This window comes from Suncus etruscus, chromosome 6 (genome assembly GCF_024139225.1).
Source record: "Suncus etruscus isolate mSunEtr1 chromosome 6, mSunEtr1.pri.cur, whole genome shotgun sequence".
Taxonomy (NCBI): Eukaryota; Metazoa; Chordata; class Mammalia; order Eulipotyphla; family Soricidae; genus Suncus; species Suncus etruscus.
In genome coordinates, this window is record NC_064853.1 from 32,378,172 (window position 1) to 32,398,511 (window position 20,340).

The following is a 20,340-nucleotide window of genomic DNA, read 5'->3' on the forward strand; positions in this document are numbered from 1 at the left end:
GAAGATGACTACTCTGTTGTCCAGCCTTTCTAAAAACTTTCTTGTTTTTTTTCATTTTTCTCTGAACTTTCCCCCCAAAAAATTTGGCTTGAAACCTGAAGGACATTTTGTGTGGCATTGACTCTCCCTCGCCCAAAAAGTAGCTGAACTAAATCTAAATCTGTTAAAGCTTTAAGGTTTGAGGTTTAACTAAAAGCCCATGAAGTCTTTTCCTAAATTTTTCTATATTCCTTTTTTTTGTTTGTTTTTGTTTTGATTTTGGTTTTTGGGCCACACCCAGTGGACCTCAGGGGTTACTCCTTGCTGTCTGCTCAGAAATAGCTCCTGGCAGGCACGGGGGACCATATGGGACACTGGGATTCGAACCAACCACCTTTGGTCCTGGATCGGCTGCTTGCAAGGCAAACGCCGCTGTGCTATCTCTCCGGGGCCCCCCCCTTTTTTTCTTGGTTTTTGGGTCACACCCAGCAGCACTCAGGGGTTACTCCTGGCTATCTGCTCAGAAATCGCCCCTGGCAGGCTCAGGGGACCATATGGGATGCTGGGATTTGAACCACCGACCTTCTGCGTCTAAGGCAAACACCTTACCACTGTGCTATCTCTTTGGCCCCTCTCACCAATTTTTTTTTTTTTTTTTGGTTTTTGGTTTTTGGGCCACACCCGGCGGTGCTCAGGGGTTACTCCTGGCTATCTGCTCAGAAATAGCTCCTGGCAGGTACGGGGGACCATATGGGACACCGGGATTCGAACCGACCACCTTTCGTCCTGGATCGGCTGCTTGCAAGGCAAATGCCGCTGTGCTATCTCTCCGGGCCCCAATTTTTAAGTATAGTTTAGGTAATATGGTTACAATAATGTTAAGGTTTGTTTTTTCTGTTTTGTTTTGGTTTTGGGCCACACTTCAGTGATACTTAGGGCTTACTCCTGGCTCTGCACTCATGAATTCCTCCTTGTTGGCTTGGAATATCATATAGGATGCCAGGGATTGAACCTGGGTTTATTGTGGGCAAGGCAAATGCCCTACCCATTGTACTGTCACTTCAGCCCCAATGTTTATGGTTTTTTGTTTTTGTATTTGGGTCACACCCAGCAGCGCTCAGGGGTCACTACTGAGTGCTGCAGGGGTAGGGGTCACTTCGGAGTTGTGCTCAGAAATAGCCCCTGGCAGGCTCAGGGGATCATATGGGATGCTGGGAATTAAACAAAAGTCTGTCCTGCGTTGGCCAGGTGAAGGTAAACGCTCCACCACTCTGCTATCTCTCTGGCCTCTAATATGGTTTTGGTGTACAAAATTACAGTACCTTTACTGGCATCAAAGTGCTCAAGATCTTGAAATATTAAGATTTTAGATATTCAAGACTTTTTTGTTGTTGTTGTTTGTTTGATTTTGGGCCACACCTGCAGTGTCAGGGGTTACTCCTGGCTCTGCTTAGAAAATACTCCTGACAATTTCAGTGGACCATATGGGATGCCAAGGATTGAACCCGGGTCAGCCACATGCAAGGCAAACGCCCTACCTGCTGTTCTATCATTGAGCCCCCTCAAATTTTTCTTAAAAGCTAAATTTAAAAACCTTAGTGATAGTTTTGTTGATGAGAAAAAATAACAGCAGCTTTCTGAATGGGGAGATCCTGTAAAAACACAGATGTCTCCCATAAATAGCACTGGAAAAATACTGTTAGTGAGTTCTTTGTATACAAATGTCTCTTTTAACTTATCCATGCAGAATCTGAAAAGGAAAGCCACTTCTCTTTCATCAGTCACGAGGTACATGACAACAGAATCATTGATGCGGTAGGAAGAGTTGGGTTCCAAATCTCACTAAGTGATCTAGAAGGAGGGGAGAGGTAGCTAGTGTTTTGCTTCAGTTTTTCTCATTCAGGTTCCTGTGACTGAATATTGCTTCATCCTCCTTCTTTTTAACCATTTTTTTCTTTCAGTTCTGAGATGAGCTGTGATATCTGTCCTGTATTTATAAACTTAGGGGTTATTGGGATTTTTTTGTTTGTTCCTTGGGCTACAGAAAAACAAACAAAACCTTTTTCTGTGCTCAGGGATCACTCCTGAAAGAGCTCAAATGATCATATGGGGATGCCAGCAATTGAACCCTGACCTGCCATGTGCAAAGCAAGAAACCTATCTGATATGTTTTCTTTTGTTTTTTTTTGGGGGGGAGGGGGTCACACCCGGCAGTGCTCAGGGGTTACTCCTGGCTCTACACTCAGAAATTGCTCCTGTCAGGCTCCGGGGACCATATGGAATGCCAGGATTCAAACCACCATCCTTCTGCATGCAAGGCAAATGCCCTACCTCCAAGCTATCTCTCCTGCCTCATGTTATTGATATTTATTTTTATGTTATTGATATTTTTAAGAATTGTTGGGAGATTGAAGATTGTCAATGACAAGTATAGAAGGTTTGGGTTACACTCATGAAGCAGTATTGGGATTATTTCCAGCCCTATACTTGGAGGTCACTCCTGGTGACACCTGACGGACCATGTGCTATCAGGAATCAAACCAGGGTCAGCCACATGTACTTAACCCCTTTAACCCCTGCACTAGCTTTTTGGTCCAATTTTATGTTTTCTATGATTAAATCCTACTTGGTTAAGTATAACATACTGATATAATACTTGTAAAGTCCATAGAATTTTAACATTTTTGCATGGTAATTCCCTATTGTACAAGATATGAAAGGAATTTTGTGAGGGAGGCAATATTCATGGTTGCTCAGGGATCATGCATTGGGGAGGATTGAACCCATTGCATGAACTCTTGCATGCAAAGCATGTTCTCTGGCCTTTTGGCCCTGAAGTAAACGGATTTTTGTTATTATTGTTAAGTTTTGGTTTGGGGCTACACATGGTGAATTACTTCTGACTCTGTTCCCAGAGATCACTTCTCATTGTGTTCAGGAGACCATAAGTGGTGTCAGGGATCAAACCTGGGTCAGCTGCATGCAAGACAAATGCCTCATCTCTACTATATGTCTCTGGCCACAGTGCTTGTTTTATTTTTTGTTGTTGTTATAAATATATATTTTACAGTTAGGGGAAATTTTGAGGATGTGGCTTTAGTGTTAGTTTTAGATTCATTCTTTTTTTTTTTTTTTTTTGGTTTTTGGGCCACACCCTGCAGTGCTCAGGGGTTACTCCTGGCTGTCTGCTCAGAAATAGCTCCTGGCAGGCACAGGGGACCATATGGACACTGGGATTCGAACCAACCACCTTTGGTCCTGGATCGGCTGCTTGCAAGGCAAACACCGCTGTGCTATCTCTCCGGGCCCTAGATTCATTCATTAAGTGTTATGTGAAACTTAAGTGTTTTTTTTTTTTTTTAGAAGGTGAATAAGTTTTTTGTTTTTGTTTTTGGGCCACACCCGGCGGTGCTCAGGGGTTACTCCTGGCTGTCTGCTCAGAAATAGCTCCTGGCAGGCACAGGGGACCATATGGGACACCGGGATTCGAACCAACCACCTTTGGTCCTGGATCGGCTGCTTGCTATCTCTCCGGGCCCAAAGGTGAATAAGTTAATTGAAAAGTAGAGGAGAGGGGTCGGAGAGATAGCATGGAGGTAAGGCGTTTACCTTTTATGCAGAAGGTCATCGGTTTGAATCCCAGCGTCCCATATGGTCCTCTGTGCCTGCCAGGAGCAATTTCTGAGCACGGAGCAAGGAAAGACCCCTGAGCACTGCCTGGTGTGACCCAAAAACCACAAAAAAAAAAAAAAAAAAAAAAGTAGGGCCCGGAGAGATAGCAGAGCGGCGTTTGCCTTGCAAGCAGCCAATCCAGAACCAAAGGTGGTTGGTTCGAATCCCGGTGTCCCATATGGTCCCCCGTGCCTGCCAGGAGCTATTTCTGAGCAGACAGCCAGGAGTAACCCCTGAGCACCGCCGGGTGTGGCCCAAAAACCAAAAAAAAAAAAAAAAAAAAAAAGTAGAGGAGGAAGAAGAAACTTCCTATGTTTAAGAGAAACTTAGCATAATACTTAGTTTGTTTGAATATCTTTTCTTAACTTTCTGTTCACTTAAAATCATACAAAAAAAGGGGGCCAGAGTATTGGCGCAGTGGTAGGACTTTTGTCTTGCATGAGGCTGACCTAGGACAGGCTATGGTTCCATCCTCTGGCATCCTATATGTTCCCCCCATGCCAGGAGCGATTTCTGAGTGCATAGCCAGGAGTAACCCCTGAGTGTCACCAAGTATGACCTCCCCCCAATTCTACAAAAAGGTTAAGCAATAGCACAGCCTTGCACGCTGCCAACCTAGGTTCATTTCCTGCATCCCATATGGTCCCCAAGCCTGCCAGAAGTAATTTCTGAGTGCAGAAATGAGAGTAACCTCCCTGAGTAGTACTTTGTGTGTCTCAAAAACAAACAAAAATCTCACTGTTCATAATGCTTGTATCTTAGGGCCAAAGAGATATAGATAGTGTTTGCTTTGCATTCAGTCCACCTGGGTCCAATGCCCATCATTCCATGTGATCCCCTGAACACATCAGGAGTGATTCCTGAGTGCAGAGGCAGAGTAACCCCTGAGCACTGCTGGGTGTGGTGTCCCACAATACTCGCCCTAAAAAAAAAAAAAAAAAAAACCAAAATTCTTGCATCTCTTAATGGCCACCATTCTTTTAGATCTGCAGTTAGTCTCACCTATTTCAAGCCTCAACATAATTTTTGTTGTTTTAACTTTTTTGCAGAAAATTAGCTTAGTCTGACCCCTATAACCACTCTGCTTCTGCCATATCACTGCTTTCCTGGGTATGCAGAGAATCCTTGCTTTTCTTATACTTTATGACTTTGTAGGGCTGATGCTGGCCACATTTTTTTTTTACAAAACATCCAGCAGGGGCCAGAGAGATAGTATGGAGGTAAGGTGTTTGCATCCCATATGGTCCTCCGAGCCTGCCAGGAGCAATTTCTGAGCATAGAGCCAGGAGTAACCCCTGAGCGCTGCCGGGTGTGACTCAAAAACAAAAACAAAAACAAAAAATATCCAGCACATTTTGAGTACATTCACAATGCTTACAAGAGCGGTATCTGCTAGGATAAAAATAATGTGGTCAGATTTATAGAGGAAACATTTCTGTCATGTCTATATTAAGTGTGCATAAAAATATCCTGGTATATTATAAAGGTGGACATTTGACCTCATGTATAGCTTCTGCTCTTAAGCCACTTTCCTTGTTTTATTTTCTTTCATAGGTACGACACCGAGCTTCTGGTCAGGTGATGGCTCTTAAGATGAACACACTGAGCAGCAACCGGGCAAACATGCTGAAAGAAGTGCAGCTCATGAATAGACTCTCCCATCCTAACATCCTTAAGTAATGGCTTTTCCACTTCTTTTTCGGGGATCCATGAGAAAGCTGAAACATTATTGAAGCTGTTAAAAGAGAATTAACACCTAAAAAGAGATTTGAGATTCATATTGGATATCTCTTGCTGGATCTGGTTCTTTTCCTACCTATTGAAGTAATTTTCTGATAATTTAACAGCATTTAATTAAGCAACTTCTCTCTCTTTACTCTTAATAATAGCTCACTGGAACCATTATTTCCTATTGCTGAATTAGAAATATGTCCAAGAAAAGATAGTTTCTGTGTGGTTTTTCAATTTTATTTATCATTTATAAGGAATTGTAATTAAATCAGTGAATGGCAATAGGAGTAAGATTATGCTCCCAAACTAGTCTTTTATTTCCCACCCCCCTTGGGTCACCCAGCAGCACTCAGAAATTGCTTCTGGTATGGGATACTTGGGATCAAACCCAGGTCCATCCCAGGTTGGCAGTGTGCAAGGCAAATGCCCTACCACTGTGCTATTGCTCTGGCCCCCAAAACTATTCTTAATTTTTAGCACTCACTTGAGGAGACATTTACTTTTATTTATTTAATTTTTTGTTTGTTTTTTGGTCTCCCAGGAGCACTCAGGGGTTACTCCTGGCTCGACACTCAGAAATCGCTCCTGGCAGGCTCTCGGAACCATATAGGATGCTGGGATTTGAACCACCATCCTTCTGCATGCAAGGCAAATGCCCTACATCCATGCTATCTCTCTGGCCCTATTTATTTAATTCTAGTGGTGCTAGGGAATGAAAGTGAACATTAAGGCAAGTGATTTCCACTGAGCTACATACCCCTGACACCATAGTTTATTTATTTTATTTTATTTTTTATTTCTTTTGGGTCACACTTGGCAGTGCTTAGGGGTTACTCATGGCTCTATGCTCAGAAATCGCCCCCTGTAGGCACAGGGGACCATATGGGATGTAGGGATTCGAACCACTATCCTTCTGCATAAAAGGCGAATGCCTTAACTCCATGCTATCTCTCCGGCCTCTATTTTATTTTATTTTTTAATTTTTGTTTTTTTGGCCACACCTGGCTGCTCAGGGGTTACTTACTCCTGACTCTGTGCTCAGAAATCACTCTTGACAGGCTCAGGAGACCATATGGGATGCCAGATATTGAATCAGGTCAGATGCATGCAAGGTAAATGTTCTACCTGCTGTGCTATCGTGTTGGCCCCCCATAGTTTTTAAAGAATTAAAATATATAATGAAGTTATAAATTATTACATTCTAGTAATCAGTATCTGAATAATGTTGATATTTTGAGAAGCTTCATTTCCAAATGAAGCTAAATATGTTTGTAAATTTAATTAGGTCAGGACCAGAGCGATAGCACAGTAATAGTCTTGCATGCAGCCAATACAGGACGGACCTGGGTTCGATTCCCAGCATCCCATTTGGTCCCCTGAGCACCACTGAGTGTGACCCACAAAACAAACAAAAATTTAACTAGGTCTTTTGTGTTTTGGTTTTGCTTTTGTTTAGGAGGGGGACCACACCCAATAATGCTCAAGGCTTACTCCTGACTACATGTTTAGGGATTACTTTTTCTGTTTGTTTGTTTTGGGGCCACACCCATTGACGCACAGGGGTTACTCCTGGCTATGCACTCAGAAATCACTCCTGGCTTGGGGTGACCATATGGGACGCCAGGGGATAGTGCCACAGTCTGTCCTAGGCTAGTGCTTGCAAGGCAGACTTCTTACCTCCTAGGGATTACCTTTGTGGGGCTCAAGGACCATATGTCGTGCTGGGGATCGAACCTGGATATCTGTGTGCAAAGCAGGACCCCAATCCACTATGCTATCTGTCTGATCCCTAATATGAAAGAAAATGTTAAATGTACTATTCACATTGTCGTTGATATTTATAATGGATTAGAAAGAAATCATATGGTATAAGTATGATTTACGGGGGCCGGAGAGATAGCATGGAGGTAAGGCGTTTGCCTCTCATGCAGAAGGTCAGTGGTTCTAATCCCAGTGTCCCATATGGTCCCCTGAGCCTGCCAGGAGCGATTTCTGAGCGTAGAGCCAGGAGTAACCCCTGAGCACTGCCGGGTGTGACCCAAAAACAAAAACAAAAACAAAACAAGTATGATTTACGGTTTGGTCAGTAGTAGAAAATCATAAGTAGATCACTGTTTACTTGAAATTTTCTATCTTTATATAAATTTTTGGCTTCTTAGTCCTTTATTTTCAGCTAGTATGGATCAGGTCACATCTGGCATTGCTCAGGGGTTACTCCAGACTTGTGCACAGGGATTGTTTTGTTTTGTTTTTTTGGGCCACACCCAGTGGTGCCAAGGAGTTACTCCTGGCTCTGGCTCAGAAATCACTTCTGGCAGGCTCAGGAGACTATATGGATGATGATGGGTCTGCCACTTGCAAGCAACTGAGTGCAAGGCAAACAAACATCCTACCTGCTTTTTTATCATTCTGGCCCCCTGGGATCACTCTTGGTAATGCTTGGCGACCTTATGTGGTCCTGGGGACCAAGCCTTTGTGGCATGTAAGAAAAGTGTCTTGGTTTATTGTTTGTTTGATTTTTGGATCATACCAGGCTCTATTCAAGCTCAGAGGACCATTTGTGTTACAGTAATTGAACCTATGTCACCACAGTATGCCACATCCTGTGCTACTTAGGCTATTTTTGGTTTTGTGCTCAGAAGTGACCCCAAGCAATGGCTGGGTAGAGGGACCCAATGGTTGTGTTGGAAATTTGCTAGGGCCTGCCAAATGCAAGGTAAGAGCATTATCTCCTGTGCTATTTCTTTTTTGTTGTTGTCTTTTGTTTTCTTGGACTACACCCAGCAGTGCTCAGGGGTTACTCCTGACTCTGCACTCAGAAATATCTCCACGGGGTCTGAGAGATAGCATGGAGGTAGAGCGTTTGTTTGCCTTGTATGCAGAAGGACAGTGGTTTGAATCCCGGCATCCCATATGGTCCCTGGTGCCTGCCAGGAGTGATTTCTGAGCAGATAGCCAGGAGTAACCCCTGAGCACTGCAGAGTGTGGCTCAAACCCCCCCCCCCAAAAAAAAAAAGCTCCTGGCTCGGGTGACCATATGGGATGCTGGGGATGGAAACCTTGACTGTCCTTGGTCAGCCATGTGCAAGGCAAATATGCCCTACCACTGTGCTATTACTCCGGTTCCTATGCTATTTCTTTAGCCTAGAAAACATTATTCTTTGATGGCTTGTTTATTGAGTTCTTTACCTTTTTGGAGGTTTGGGGTGGTGGTGGTGGTGATTCCACCTGGTGGCAGAATCAGGGCTTACTCCTGATTTTCTGCTTAGGGATCACTACTCTGGAAGGCCTCTGAGAATTATACATGGTCTTAGAGATTAAATCTCTAAGATTGGCCCAAAATCTAAAAAAAAAAAAAGGTATCTTTATTTCCTTTCAGTACTCATTTCTTATCCAAAGTGATCATTTTCAACTATCATTGACGTAGTATTCCTTTCTCTGCTCTGATTGCACTTTCTGACTCTTTGTGGCAAGCTTCCTACCATAGACTGGTCCTCTTGGCTCTTGGCTCTCTTGCAGGGGTCTCAAACTCAATTTACCTTGGGGCTGCAGGAGGCAAAGTCAGGGTGAGGCAGGGCCGCATAAGGGATTTCACAAAAAAGTTCTCAAACGTCATTATTAACAGTTTTAATTATTTCTTCTGAACATGAATAGAACATTGAGTGAAGATTATGAACAGTTCTTCTAACCATGGCATCTTTTGCCTATTCCTTGCTGCCAGAGACTTGACAGGATCATATTTGGTGCAAAATTGAACCAGGATCAGTGAGGTTTGTGCAAGGCCAAGTGCCCTAGCCTCTTTATTATCTCTCTGGCCTGAAGTAAAATAGTTATTTTAGAGACTTGTATGAATAGTCAGAGAGAATGATGGAGAAAGTGAACTTAGTAGATTGTGATGTGAGCAGCAGAAATATGTCCCATCCCATCTTTAGCGAGCATTCCTCCTCTTATAATGTTTTATTTTATGTTGAACCTCTGTATCAGAGTCTTGAAGAAAGGACCCACAGCTATAAAACAAAGACAAACTTAAAAATCACTGTATCAAGAAAAAAAGTCACTGTATCAATGATTTGGAAACTCTGCTTGGGAAAGAAGGTGTGAACTGCTGATGACAGGTATCCAATCCCCTGGTCATATCTTGGTTCTCTGTTGGAACAGTTATTTGTGTCCAGCAGGAGTGAGTGAGCTGAACTTTTGTAGTTTTACTTGAGTGAACCTGGTAAATGTCATAGAAGCAGTAACTTTGTATGTGTGTGTGTGTGCATGTGTGCGCGTGTGCATGTGTATGTTTAAAACACACATACTGTTAAAATTGTTTTATCAACAGTTACTCTAAATTATCAGTTAAAAAAAGGAACAATAAAGGACTTTGTTGAGTTCAGGGACTGATTGTTTGGGCCTCTTGTGAATAAAGTTGTTTATGCTAGGAGGTCTTGTGCTCAAGATCAGTAACCCAATTCCATGCCCTGCTCACTTCTATTCCCCAATGGCTTTTTTAAGGACCAGTACCAAGATTTTTTCTCATGCCTCTTTGTTAGTCTTCATGCCATGAGAAATTTAATATTTCTGTTAGACTCCCTATTCACATTCTAATGTTGACTCTTTTTAGGTCACATACTGAATATATTTTTCTTTTCTTTTCCTTTTTTTTGCGGGGGGGGGGGGTACACACTGCAGCACTCAGGGGTTACTCCTGGCTCTGCACTCAGAAATCACTCCTGGCAGGCTTGGGGGATCACATGGGATGCCAGGAATTGAACTCCGGTCTAACCCGAGTCATTCATGGGCAAGGCAAAAATACCCTACAGCTGTTCTATCTCTCTGGCCCCTGAACATATTTTTCTATCAAGTGTTTTGTTTTTGTTGTTATTGTTGAGAATTATTTTAACCTTTCTGTGGCTGTACTGCTATGGAGATTCTGGCAGGTTGTCAGCTTTTGGTCCTCCCTTGAACCCCCCAGATAAAATGCTTTGATTCCTCCCCGTCCCCCAAGAATTTATGTTAGCCCTCTCCAAAGGCTATTTGTGACTATATGTTTGCCTTTTTTGTTGGAAGGGATACAATATGTTTTCAATTCATCTTTTTCAAAAATCTTTTTCGATTGACAGTAGCAGAACTCCTGAAAGACCATGTATTTGGTTTTGGGCCACACCCGGTTATGCTCAGGGGTTATTCCTGGCTATGCGCTCAGAAACTGTTCCTGGCTTGGGGGACCATATGGGACGCCTGGAGATTGAACATTGGTCCTTCCTAGGCTAGCATGAGCAAGGCAGGCCTAACCAATTGCACTACCACATCGGCCCCCATGTTTTTGTTTTTGTTTGTGAGGCCATACCCATTGGTGTTCAGGTACTATTCCTTCTGTGATCAGGAATGTCCCTTAGCTCAGGGGACTATAAGAGGTATAGGGATTCAAATCAGAGTTGGCTGCATGTAAAGCTAACACTTTATCTCCTGTATTATCTCTCTGGCCTAAAAAACATGATTTTTGTTTATGCTTTTGAGCCACACCTGGAGACGCTCAGGAATTACTCCTGGTTATGTGCTCAGAAATTGCTCTTGGCTTGAGGGAACATATGGGTCGCCGGGGATAGAACCCAGGTCTACCCTGGGTCAGCCTCATGCAAGGCAAATGCCCTACTACTGTGCTATTGCTCGGGCCCCTAAAAACATGATTTTTTAAATCTGTATTATGTTTCTTTTATTTTTAGGTCACACCAAGTGGTGCTCAGGTGTTATTATTGGCTTTGCATTCAGAAATTACTCTTGATTGATGGTGCTTGGGGAACCATATGGGATACTTGGGTTAGAACCTGATTGGCCGTGTGCAAGGGAAATACCCTATCCACTGTACTATTGCTCCAGACCATAAAAACTGTATGTTTATTGAGACATAAATAACATATAATGAAGGATAATTTTTTTGGTGGTAGGAGGTCACACTCATTGGTGTTCAGTCTAGCTCTTTGCTTAGGGATAACTCTGGTGGTGATCCAGGGATCATATGGATGAAACTCAGCTCTGCAGTGTGCAAGGCAGTACTTTACCTTCTGTAATATCTTTCTGCCATTCATGGAGGATAATTTGTAATCATTAAACAATTAAGCTTCTAACAGTTAAATCATTAAATCATCTAGCATTGGCTGCCATTTATTTAGTACTTATTACAAACTGCATTGTCCTATAGCACCCTCAAGAAACCTTCATATTTCTCAATTGTGTTCAGCTTTTTTCTACTTTACACTCTTTTTTTTTTATAATTTTTTTTTTTTTGGGCCACACCCGTTTGACGCTCAGGGGTTACTTCTGGCTATGTGCTCAGAAATCACCCCTGGCTTGGGGGGACCATATGGGACGCCGGGGGATCGAACCGCGGTCTGTTCCTTGGCTAGCGCTTGTAAGGCAGACACCTTACCTCTAGCGCCACCTTCCCGGCCCCTACTTTACACTCTTTGTACTTATTTTACTTTTCTCTTTTCCTATCACGTTTTTCATTCTAGAATCACATACATTGCTGCTTTTAGTTGCTCCCTCAAAGATACTTTTATTTAGCTTTCTGAAATAGTCACCAAGAGTCTAGATAGAAAGAGGTCCAGAGAGATAGCAGAGCTGGAAGAGTTTTTGACCTGCCAACCTTGGTTTGATCCCTAGGACCACATGTAGGCTCACTGAAGTGATCTCTGAGTACTGCTAGTTTAAACAAACAAACCAAAAAAGATAATAAAATAAAAACAAAATAAAAAACAGCTCAGGGGCTCGAGCGATATTACAGCAATAGGTCCTTTGCCTTATACTTGGCCAACATGGACTGATCTTGGTTCAATGCCAGGCATCCCATATGGTTCACTGAGCCTGCCAGAAGCGATTTCTGAATGCAGAGCCAGGAGTAACCCCTGAGCACTGCCAGGTATGGCCCCAAACCAAAAATCAAAAGCCTGGATAGATAAGTACTGTTAATAAGTGCTTGCCTTGCATGCAGCCAACACTGCTTCTATTTCCAGTACCACATAGTTCCTCAGTACCCCTGGAGTATGACCAAAATTTCCTTGTCCCCTGCCACACAAAAGTCTTTATCTCAGAATCTCTCGCCTCTGGTTTGTCTTCATGTGCCCTGAGTTTGATCTCTGGCACTGCATATTCTTTTGAGCACCATTGGGTGTAGCCCTGGAGACTCACTACATTGCTGGCCCAAGCACTGAACTATCAACTATACATCTGCTGAGCATTGCCAGGCCTAGGTTCTAAGCACCACCCCCCAGCAACATTGAGGATGGCTTATATGAAAATACTAACAACCAAAAGTCTTGTAATATTTTAAAGTTCATCTAGCAAGCAAGACATTTGCTTACAAATTCTGCTTCATTCACATTTTACCAGAGTATGCATGATCTGTGGGGAAGAAAGGATGTTTACTGAAGGGAGAAGGGCAGGGAGAAAAGATAGAAATTGGGAGAAGAGGAACATCAAAGAAGAAAGGGAGGGAGTATGATGCTGTGACTGGATTTGCCTTCCATTTGTCCTAGCAATAACTTTCTACCTAATCCTTTCATAAAAATCTTTTATATTTTTTTTGGTTTTATTTTTGGGTCACACCCAGCAGCGCTCAGGGGTTATTCCTGGCTCTGGGCTCAGAAATCACTTCTGGCAGTCTCCAGGGACCCTATTGATACTGGGATTAGAACCACTGTTCTTCCTGGGTCAGTTGCATGCAAGGCAAACACCCCTGTGCTATCTCTTCAGCCCCTACATTTTTTTCTGGCTTGGGGGGACTGTATGGGATGTGGGGAGATTGAACCATGGTCCGTCCTAGGTCAGCCACATGTAAAGCAAATGCCCTACCGCTATGCCACCGCTCTGGCCCTCATTTTTTTTTTTTTTTTTTTTTTTGGTTTTTGGGCCACACCCAGCGATGCTCAAGGGTTACTCCTGGCTGTCTGCTCAGAAATAGCTCCTGGCAGGCACGGGGGACCATATGGGACACCGGGATTCGAACCAACCACCTTTGGTCCTGGATCAGCTGCTTGCAAGGCAAACGCTGCTGTGCTATCTCTCCGGGCCCATATTTTGTTTTTTATATTATCTTATAATTTTATTTTTTGGTTTTGGGGCTACACCTATCAGTGCTCAGGGGTTACTCCTAGTTCTGCACTCAGAAATCACTCCTGTCAGACTCAGGGGGACCATATGGATGCCAGGGATTGAACCTGAGTTAGCCCTATACAAAGCAAATGACCTATACACTTTGTACTATTGCTCTGGCCCCTTGCTGTTATTTTCCCCCCTGTGGCTCCTTATTTTTTATATTAATTTATCTTATTTATTTATTTATTTATTTATTTTTTGGTTTTTGGGCCACACCCGGTAACGCTCAGGGGTTACTCCTGGCTATGCGCTCAGAAGTCGCTCCTGGCTTGGGGGACCATATGGGACGCCGGGGGATCGAACCGCGGTGCGTCTCCTAGGCTAGCGCAGGTAAGGCAGGCACGTAACCTCCAGCGCCACCGCCCGGCCCCTATCTTATTTATTTTTCCAATCACATGTTTTTATTTTTGTTTTTGGGCTCACACCCAGCAGCCCTCAGGGGTTACTCCTGCTCTGCACTCAGAAATCGCTCCTGACAGGCTTAGGGGGCCTTATAGGATGCAAGGATCGAACGTGGGTCAGCTACATGTAAGGCAAATGCCCTAACTTCTATTTAATGAGCCAGCCCCCAATCACATGTTTTTATTGAAGTATCCTGATTTACAATAGTATTAGTATCAATGTTTTAGGTGTACCACATCCACCATCCTTACATCTCTGTTCCTGTCTCTTCTCACCCCCAGCAAGGTTGACAGTCTTAGTTCTGTTAAACCTTTTAGAGTAATTGTCTTTTAGTAGGTTAGAGAAGATATTAAATCTTTGAAACAATAATGGTATATTATAAAAAAGAATGATTACTGATCATGGAAATTTAAAAAATATGATAAAACTTTTCTTTGGTTTGAGCCACTCCAAGTGATGCTTAAGGATTACTCCTGGCTCTGTGCCCAGAAATTATGCCTGTTAAGTTCGGGAGACCATATGGGATGCCAGGATCAAACCTAGGTTGGCCACATGCAAGGCAAACACCCTACCTGCTGTGCTCTTTTTTTTTGTTGTTGTTTTTGGGTCACACCCGGCGGTGCTCAGGGGTCACTCCTGGCAGACACGGGGGACCATATGGGACATTGGGATTCAAACCAACCACTTTTGGTCCTGGATCGGCTGCTTGCAAGGCAAACACCTCTGTGCTATCTCTCCGGGCCCTGTGCTATCTCTTTATCACCTGATAAAACGTTTAAAATTTTTGGTCAGATTTATTTATTCTTTAATAATTAAAAAATTAAAACTTAACCCATCTTTACATAGTAATAAATGTAATAATAATATTACTTTTGGGGCTGGAGAGATAGCATGGAGGTAAGGTGTTGCCTTGCATGCAGGACTATGGTTCGAATCCTGGCATCCCATATGGTCCCCCGAGCCTGCCAGGAGTGTGAAGCAGGAGTACCCCCTGAGTGCTGCCAGGTGTGACCCAAAAACCAAAAAAAGAAAAAAATTACTTTTATTCTAGTTGAGATTATATATAGCTTCCTTTTTTTGGGGGGGGGGCGGGGCATTCCCTGTAGTGCTTAGTACTTAATCCTGGCTCTGTGTTCAGGAATCACTGCTGGTTGGTACTCAGGACTATATGAGGTCTATATGGGCATCAAACTGGTTGATATATACAAGGAAAGCACCCTATCCACTGCACTATTGTTTTGGCCTCTATATTTATCTTTCGTACGGAGGAAAAAAAAACAAATTTTATATCATTAACCTACTAGTTCTCTGGCACAATTTTTTTTTTTTTGGCTTTTTGGGTCAAACCTAGTGGCACTCAGGGGTTACTCCTGGCCCTGGGCTCAGAAATCACCCCTGGCAGGCCCGGGGGACCATTGGGGATCCCTGGAATCTTACCACCATCTGTCCTGGGTTGACTGTGTGCAAGGCAAATGCCCTACCACTGTGCTATCTCTCTGGCTCACAATTGTTTTTTAATTTTGGGCCACACCTGATGATGCTTGGGGGTTACTTCTAGCTCTGTGCTCAAAAATCACTCCTGGCAGTGATGACCAGATGGGATACTTGGAATTAAACCTGGGTCAGCTGTGTGAAAGGCAAACACTCTTCTCAGCGATAACACAGTTTTGGTTTTGGGGCCATACCTGGCAGTGCTCAGGGCTCTTTGTTCAGTGCTCTTTGTTCTCTGCTCAGGGATCACTCCTGAAAGTGCTTGAGGAATCAGAAGTATACTAGGGATTGGATAGGGATTGGCAGCATGCAAAGCTAATGTATTAGCTTTAGTAAAAACCCCTGTATTATATCTCTCCAGATTAAAACACAATCTTAGTATAATTTATTTATTTATTTATTATTGGTTTTTGGGTCACACCCAGTGGTGTTCAAGGATTGCTCCTGGCTCTCAGAAATCGCTCCTGGCAGGCTTGGGGGACCATATGGGATGCTGGGAATCGAACCTGGGTTCATCCTGGGTTGGCCACATGCAAGGCAAATGCCCTACCACTGTGTTATCTCTCTGTCCCAATTTTAGTGTATTTGTTGTTTGTTTTGGACCTCACAAGTTAGGTAATGCTGGGTAGTGAATCTTGGTCAGATTCATGCTAGACATTTATCCTAAACTCAACCCCCAGAATCATATATGATCTCCCAAGCTCTCTCTGATTCATTCCTGAGCACAGATCAAGAAGTAAGCCCTGGAAACTACTGGGTGTAACTCAAAGAACAACAACAGAAAAACCCAAACCAAAACAAAACAAAAAAAAATTAATCCCCAAAACAAAAAAGGATATCTACTAGTAGGAAAAAGGTAAAAAAAAAAAAAAAAAAAAAAGGAGAAATAAGAGGAAAAATAAGGGATCTGAAGGATCCATTTAGGAAGTCTACTTTTGACTGGTAAGAATATTTTCTAGAGTTCTAGAACTTCTGTTTGAAAAGGGCTTATCACAGTAAATAAGAAAATACTCAGGGGGCCGGAGAGATAGCATGGAGGTAAGGCGTTTGCCTTTCATGCAGGAGGTCATCAGTTCGAATCCCGGCGTCCCATATGGTCCCCCGTGCTTGCCAGGAGCGATTTCTGAGCCAGGAGCCAGGAATAACCCCTGAGCACTGCTGGGTGTGACCCAAAAACCACAAAAAAAAAGAAAAAAGAAAAAAAAAAAGAAAATACTCAGAAAAAAATGAGAAAAAAATAGAAAAAAGAGAAAATACTCACATCAGCATGATTATGATATTTTAGAATAGGAAAATAGAAATAAAATTAAAATCACTTTTTTGGGGGCGCATACCTGGCAGTGCTCAGGGGTTACTTCTGGCTCTGCGCTCAGAAATTACTCCTGGCAGGCTCAGGGGTCCATATGAGATGCTGGAGATTGAACCAGGGTCGGCAGCATGTAAGACAAACACTACCCGCTATTCTATCTCTTTGGCCCCTAGAATCACTTTCATAGAGGGGGGAAAAAAACTGATAAAAGGTGAAAGTATAAGTGATTAGGGCACATGATTTTCACAAAGCCAACCATTAGCACCTTATGGTCCTGAGCCATGTCAGGAGTGATTTCTTTCATGGCATTCCTTTATTAACAGTAGTGCAAACCACAGTTTCAAAAAGAAAAGAAGAGAGAAAGAGAGAGAAGAGATAGAAGGGAGAGAGAGAGAGAGAAGTAAAATACCTGCCCAAGAAGCAGGTGGAAGATGGTGGGTAGGAGGGAAGAGAGGGTATCAGGGAGGGTGAGAGAGAAGCTGGGGCCATTGGTAATGGGACATGCACACTGGTGAAGGTTGTGGTATATTGTGTGGCTGTAACTAAGTCATGAGCAACTTACCTGTGTAAAACAAAAACTGTATTATAAACAACCTTGTAATTCATGGTGTTTAAATAAATCAAAGAAAAAAAGAGTGATAGCCAGGAGTAAACCCTGAGCACCACAGGTTGTGGCCCAAAAATCAAAATCAAAAGCAAAAAACCATATCAAAACAAAGCAATTTCATATAAAGGATTGGAATTCAAAATGGTATTAGATGCCAGTGCTTATCAGTAGTGCCCTGGCAGTGTTACTCCTGGTTACTCCTGCAGTGTTACTCTGTGGTTACTCCTGGTCTGCACTCAGGGACTTAACTTAGGTCAACTGCATGCAAGGCAAATGCTTAGCTGCTGTTTTATTTCTCTGTCCCAACAGTGCCCTTGGTTTTTGTTTTTATTTTTGTTTTGTGTCACACCCTGCAGCGCTCAGGGATTACTCCTGGCTCTGTGCTCAGAAATCGCCCCTGGCAGGATCAGGGGACCATTTGGGATAACAGAATTCGAATCCTGTGTTGGTTGTGTGCTATCACTCTGGCCCCAGTATTGTTTTGTATACATTAAAACTGGTTTTGATCCTTGGCATTGAAAAAAATACATATATTCGGGGCCGGAGAGATAGCACAGTGGTAAGGCATTTGCCTTGCAATCAGAAGGACAGTGGTTCGAATCCCAGCATCCCATATGGTCCCTCGAGTCTGCCAGGAGTGATTTCTGAGTGTAGAGCCAGGAGTGACCCCTGAGCGCTGCCAGGTGTGACCCCCCAAAAAACAAGGAAAAATACATATATTCAAAAATGTTATTGTTCTAAAAAGTTTTGGAATCTAGGCTGATGGAGCTGTGAAAGAAAAATTTGTTTTTGCTTTTTGGGTCATACCCAACAGTTTAATTTGGGGGGGGGATGGGAATCATATCCAGGGGAACTCAGGTAAGGGTTTACTCCTGGCAGGTTTGGAGGACCTTTTTTTTTGGGGGGGGGGCACACCTGTTTGATGCTCAGGGATTACTCCTGGCTAAGCTCTCAGAAATTGCCCTTAGCTTGCGGGGACCATATGGGACACCAGGGGATCTAGCCACGGTCCTTCCTTGGCTAGCGTTTGCAAGGCACCTTACCTCTAGCGCCACCTTGCCAGCCCCTGGAGGACCATTTTATAAAGAAATTTTTTTCTTTCTTTTCTTTCTTTTTTTCTTTTTTCTTACCCCCATGCTATCTCTCTGGCCCCTCTTTTTTTTTTTTTTAATAATTTTTATTTTGACCAAAGTGAATTACAAATCTTTCACAGTAATATTTTAGGTACATAGTGACATTGAATCAGGGGCATTCCCACCACCAGTGTTGTCCTCCCTCCGTCCCTGTTCCAGCATTTATCCCCTGTCCATCTCATTTGTCCCCCGGGCTGCTAGAATAAGTGGTCCCCTCTGTATCTAGCTTGTTGTAGATTGGTATCGATTCTGTTGTCGTTAGCTTTGGATTTGTTATTTAAGTCTGATCCATTTTTTTTTACTCAATGTTTGTATGCCTGTTTGGTCTTGGTACCATTTATTATTTCTCCCTCAATTTATGAGGCAGAGCAAGATGATTCAAGTTATGTGGTTTTGTTTGAAGGAAAGAAAAAATAGGAGGGGGGGCAAAAATCCAACAAACAAAAAACTGGGAGGAGTCCATCTAGAAGTTATAAATATCAATTTAAGAGAAGAGAGGGGAAAAAAGGAAGAAAAACATAATAAAAATAAAAAAACTCAGACAAATAAGAAAACAAAAACAATAACAGAAAAAAAACAGCAGCAACAACAACAAAAAACATAAAAAAATCTAACAAAAAATACCCCCAAAGCACCACAGCAATAAAGACAACAGCCAAACAATAACCACAATCCCAAAATAAATACAAAACTAAAAAAAAAAATAGAAAAACAAAAATCAGGGGGCTTTTTCTGTCTCTTGTGCTTGGGATCATTCTCATCATTGCATATTGCACAAGGATCCATGTGCTAATGGAGATGAGTACTTGCTGGGGGTCATTACCCCTTTTTGGGGTGCTTATATAAGGAAACTGTATGAGGTATGAGCTGCCAGTTACTTAGGTTAGTGTTTGACACAGGGATTTGAACTCAAGACCATATGCTTGTAAATCATGTTATCTAAACTCTAGTTGCTACTTCTGCTGCTTCATCTCCTCCTCCTCCTCCTCCTACACCGCCACCACTTCCTCCTCCTCTTCCTCCTCCTCCCCAAACCAGAACCAACAATTCATAGTTAAAAGTTAAGGAATAGGGGTTGGAAAATAGTTCAAGGATTTAGATGCTTGCCTTGCATGTGGTTGGTTCAATCTCCTGTACTGCCTATTGTCTCTGAGCACTGCCAGGAGTGATCCTTGAATACCTTTTGGTGTGGTTCAAAGACAACCAATTTTAAAAATTAAAAAAAATGGATTATATGATCTCATCTTCACATTAATTATGTTGGTAGATTAATATTAATATTTACATTTTACATGAGAAGAAATGGAAATACATTGAGGTTATCAGTGGCAATGGTAGGATTAAACTTTAAGCAGTCTGACTTCAGATCCTGTCACCTTACATTGCTATTTGGAAGTTTTTCAAATGAGCATGAAATGAGTTAGAAGTACCAGATATACAGAGGCCAGAACAATAGCAAAGGGGTCATGGCATTTGCCTTGCACTTAGCTGACGTGGGCTTGATTCCCGTCTTCCCATATGGTCCCCGAGCCTGCCAGGGATGATCTCTGAGAGAGAGTATGAGCCAGGAGTAACCCTTGAGTGCTGTCAGGTGTGGCCAAAGAAACAAACCAAAAAATGTACCAAATATGATTGACGAAGAGCTGGATAAGAGAAAGAGAGGCAGAAGAGAGTTTGATCTTTGATACCACAAAGTCCTGAGTACCTTCATAGCAACTTCCAAGCAGTATACTGTGAGTAGCCTCTGAATACTGCCAGGTGTAACACAAAACCAAAAAAATTTAGATGATTTTTCACATCTAGTTAGGCATGTATTTTTACACATAGTTGGATCTAGGAGAACAACAAAGTGATGGAAGCTGTTAAAGGATCTA

The 20,340-nt window shown here is 42.7% G+C and overlaps 1 protein-coding gene across 1 annotated transcript in view; it reads left to right on the forward strand.

The window, feature by feature from the left end:
* TESK2 (testis associated actin remodelling kinase 2) overlaps positions 1–20,340 on the forward strand; it is a 138,924-nt gene that overhangs the window by 48,735 nt on the left and 69,849 nt on the right. The window contains exon 3 of the mRNA XM_049774780.1: positions 5,206–5,327. Within this exon, the coding sequence (XP_049630737.1) occupies positions 5,206–5,327 (122 nt within the window). The remainder of the gene's footprint in view (positions 1–5,205; positions 5,328–20,340) is intronic.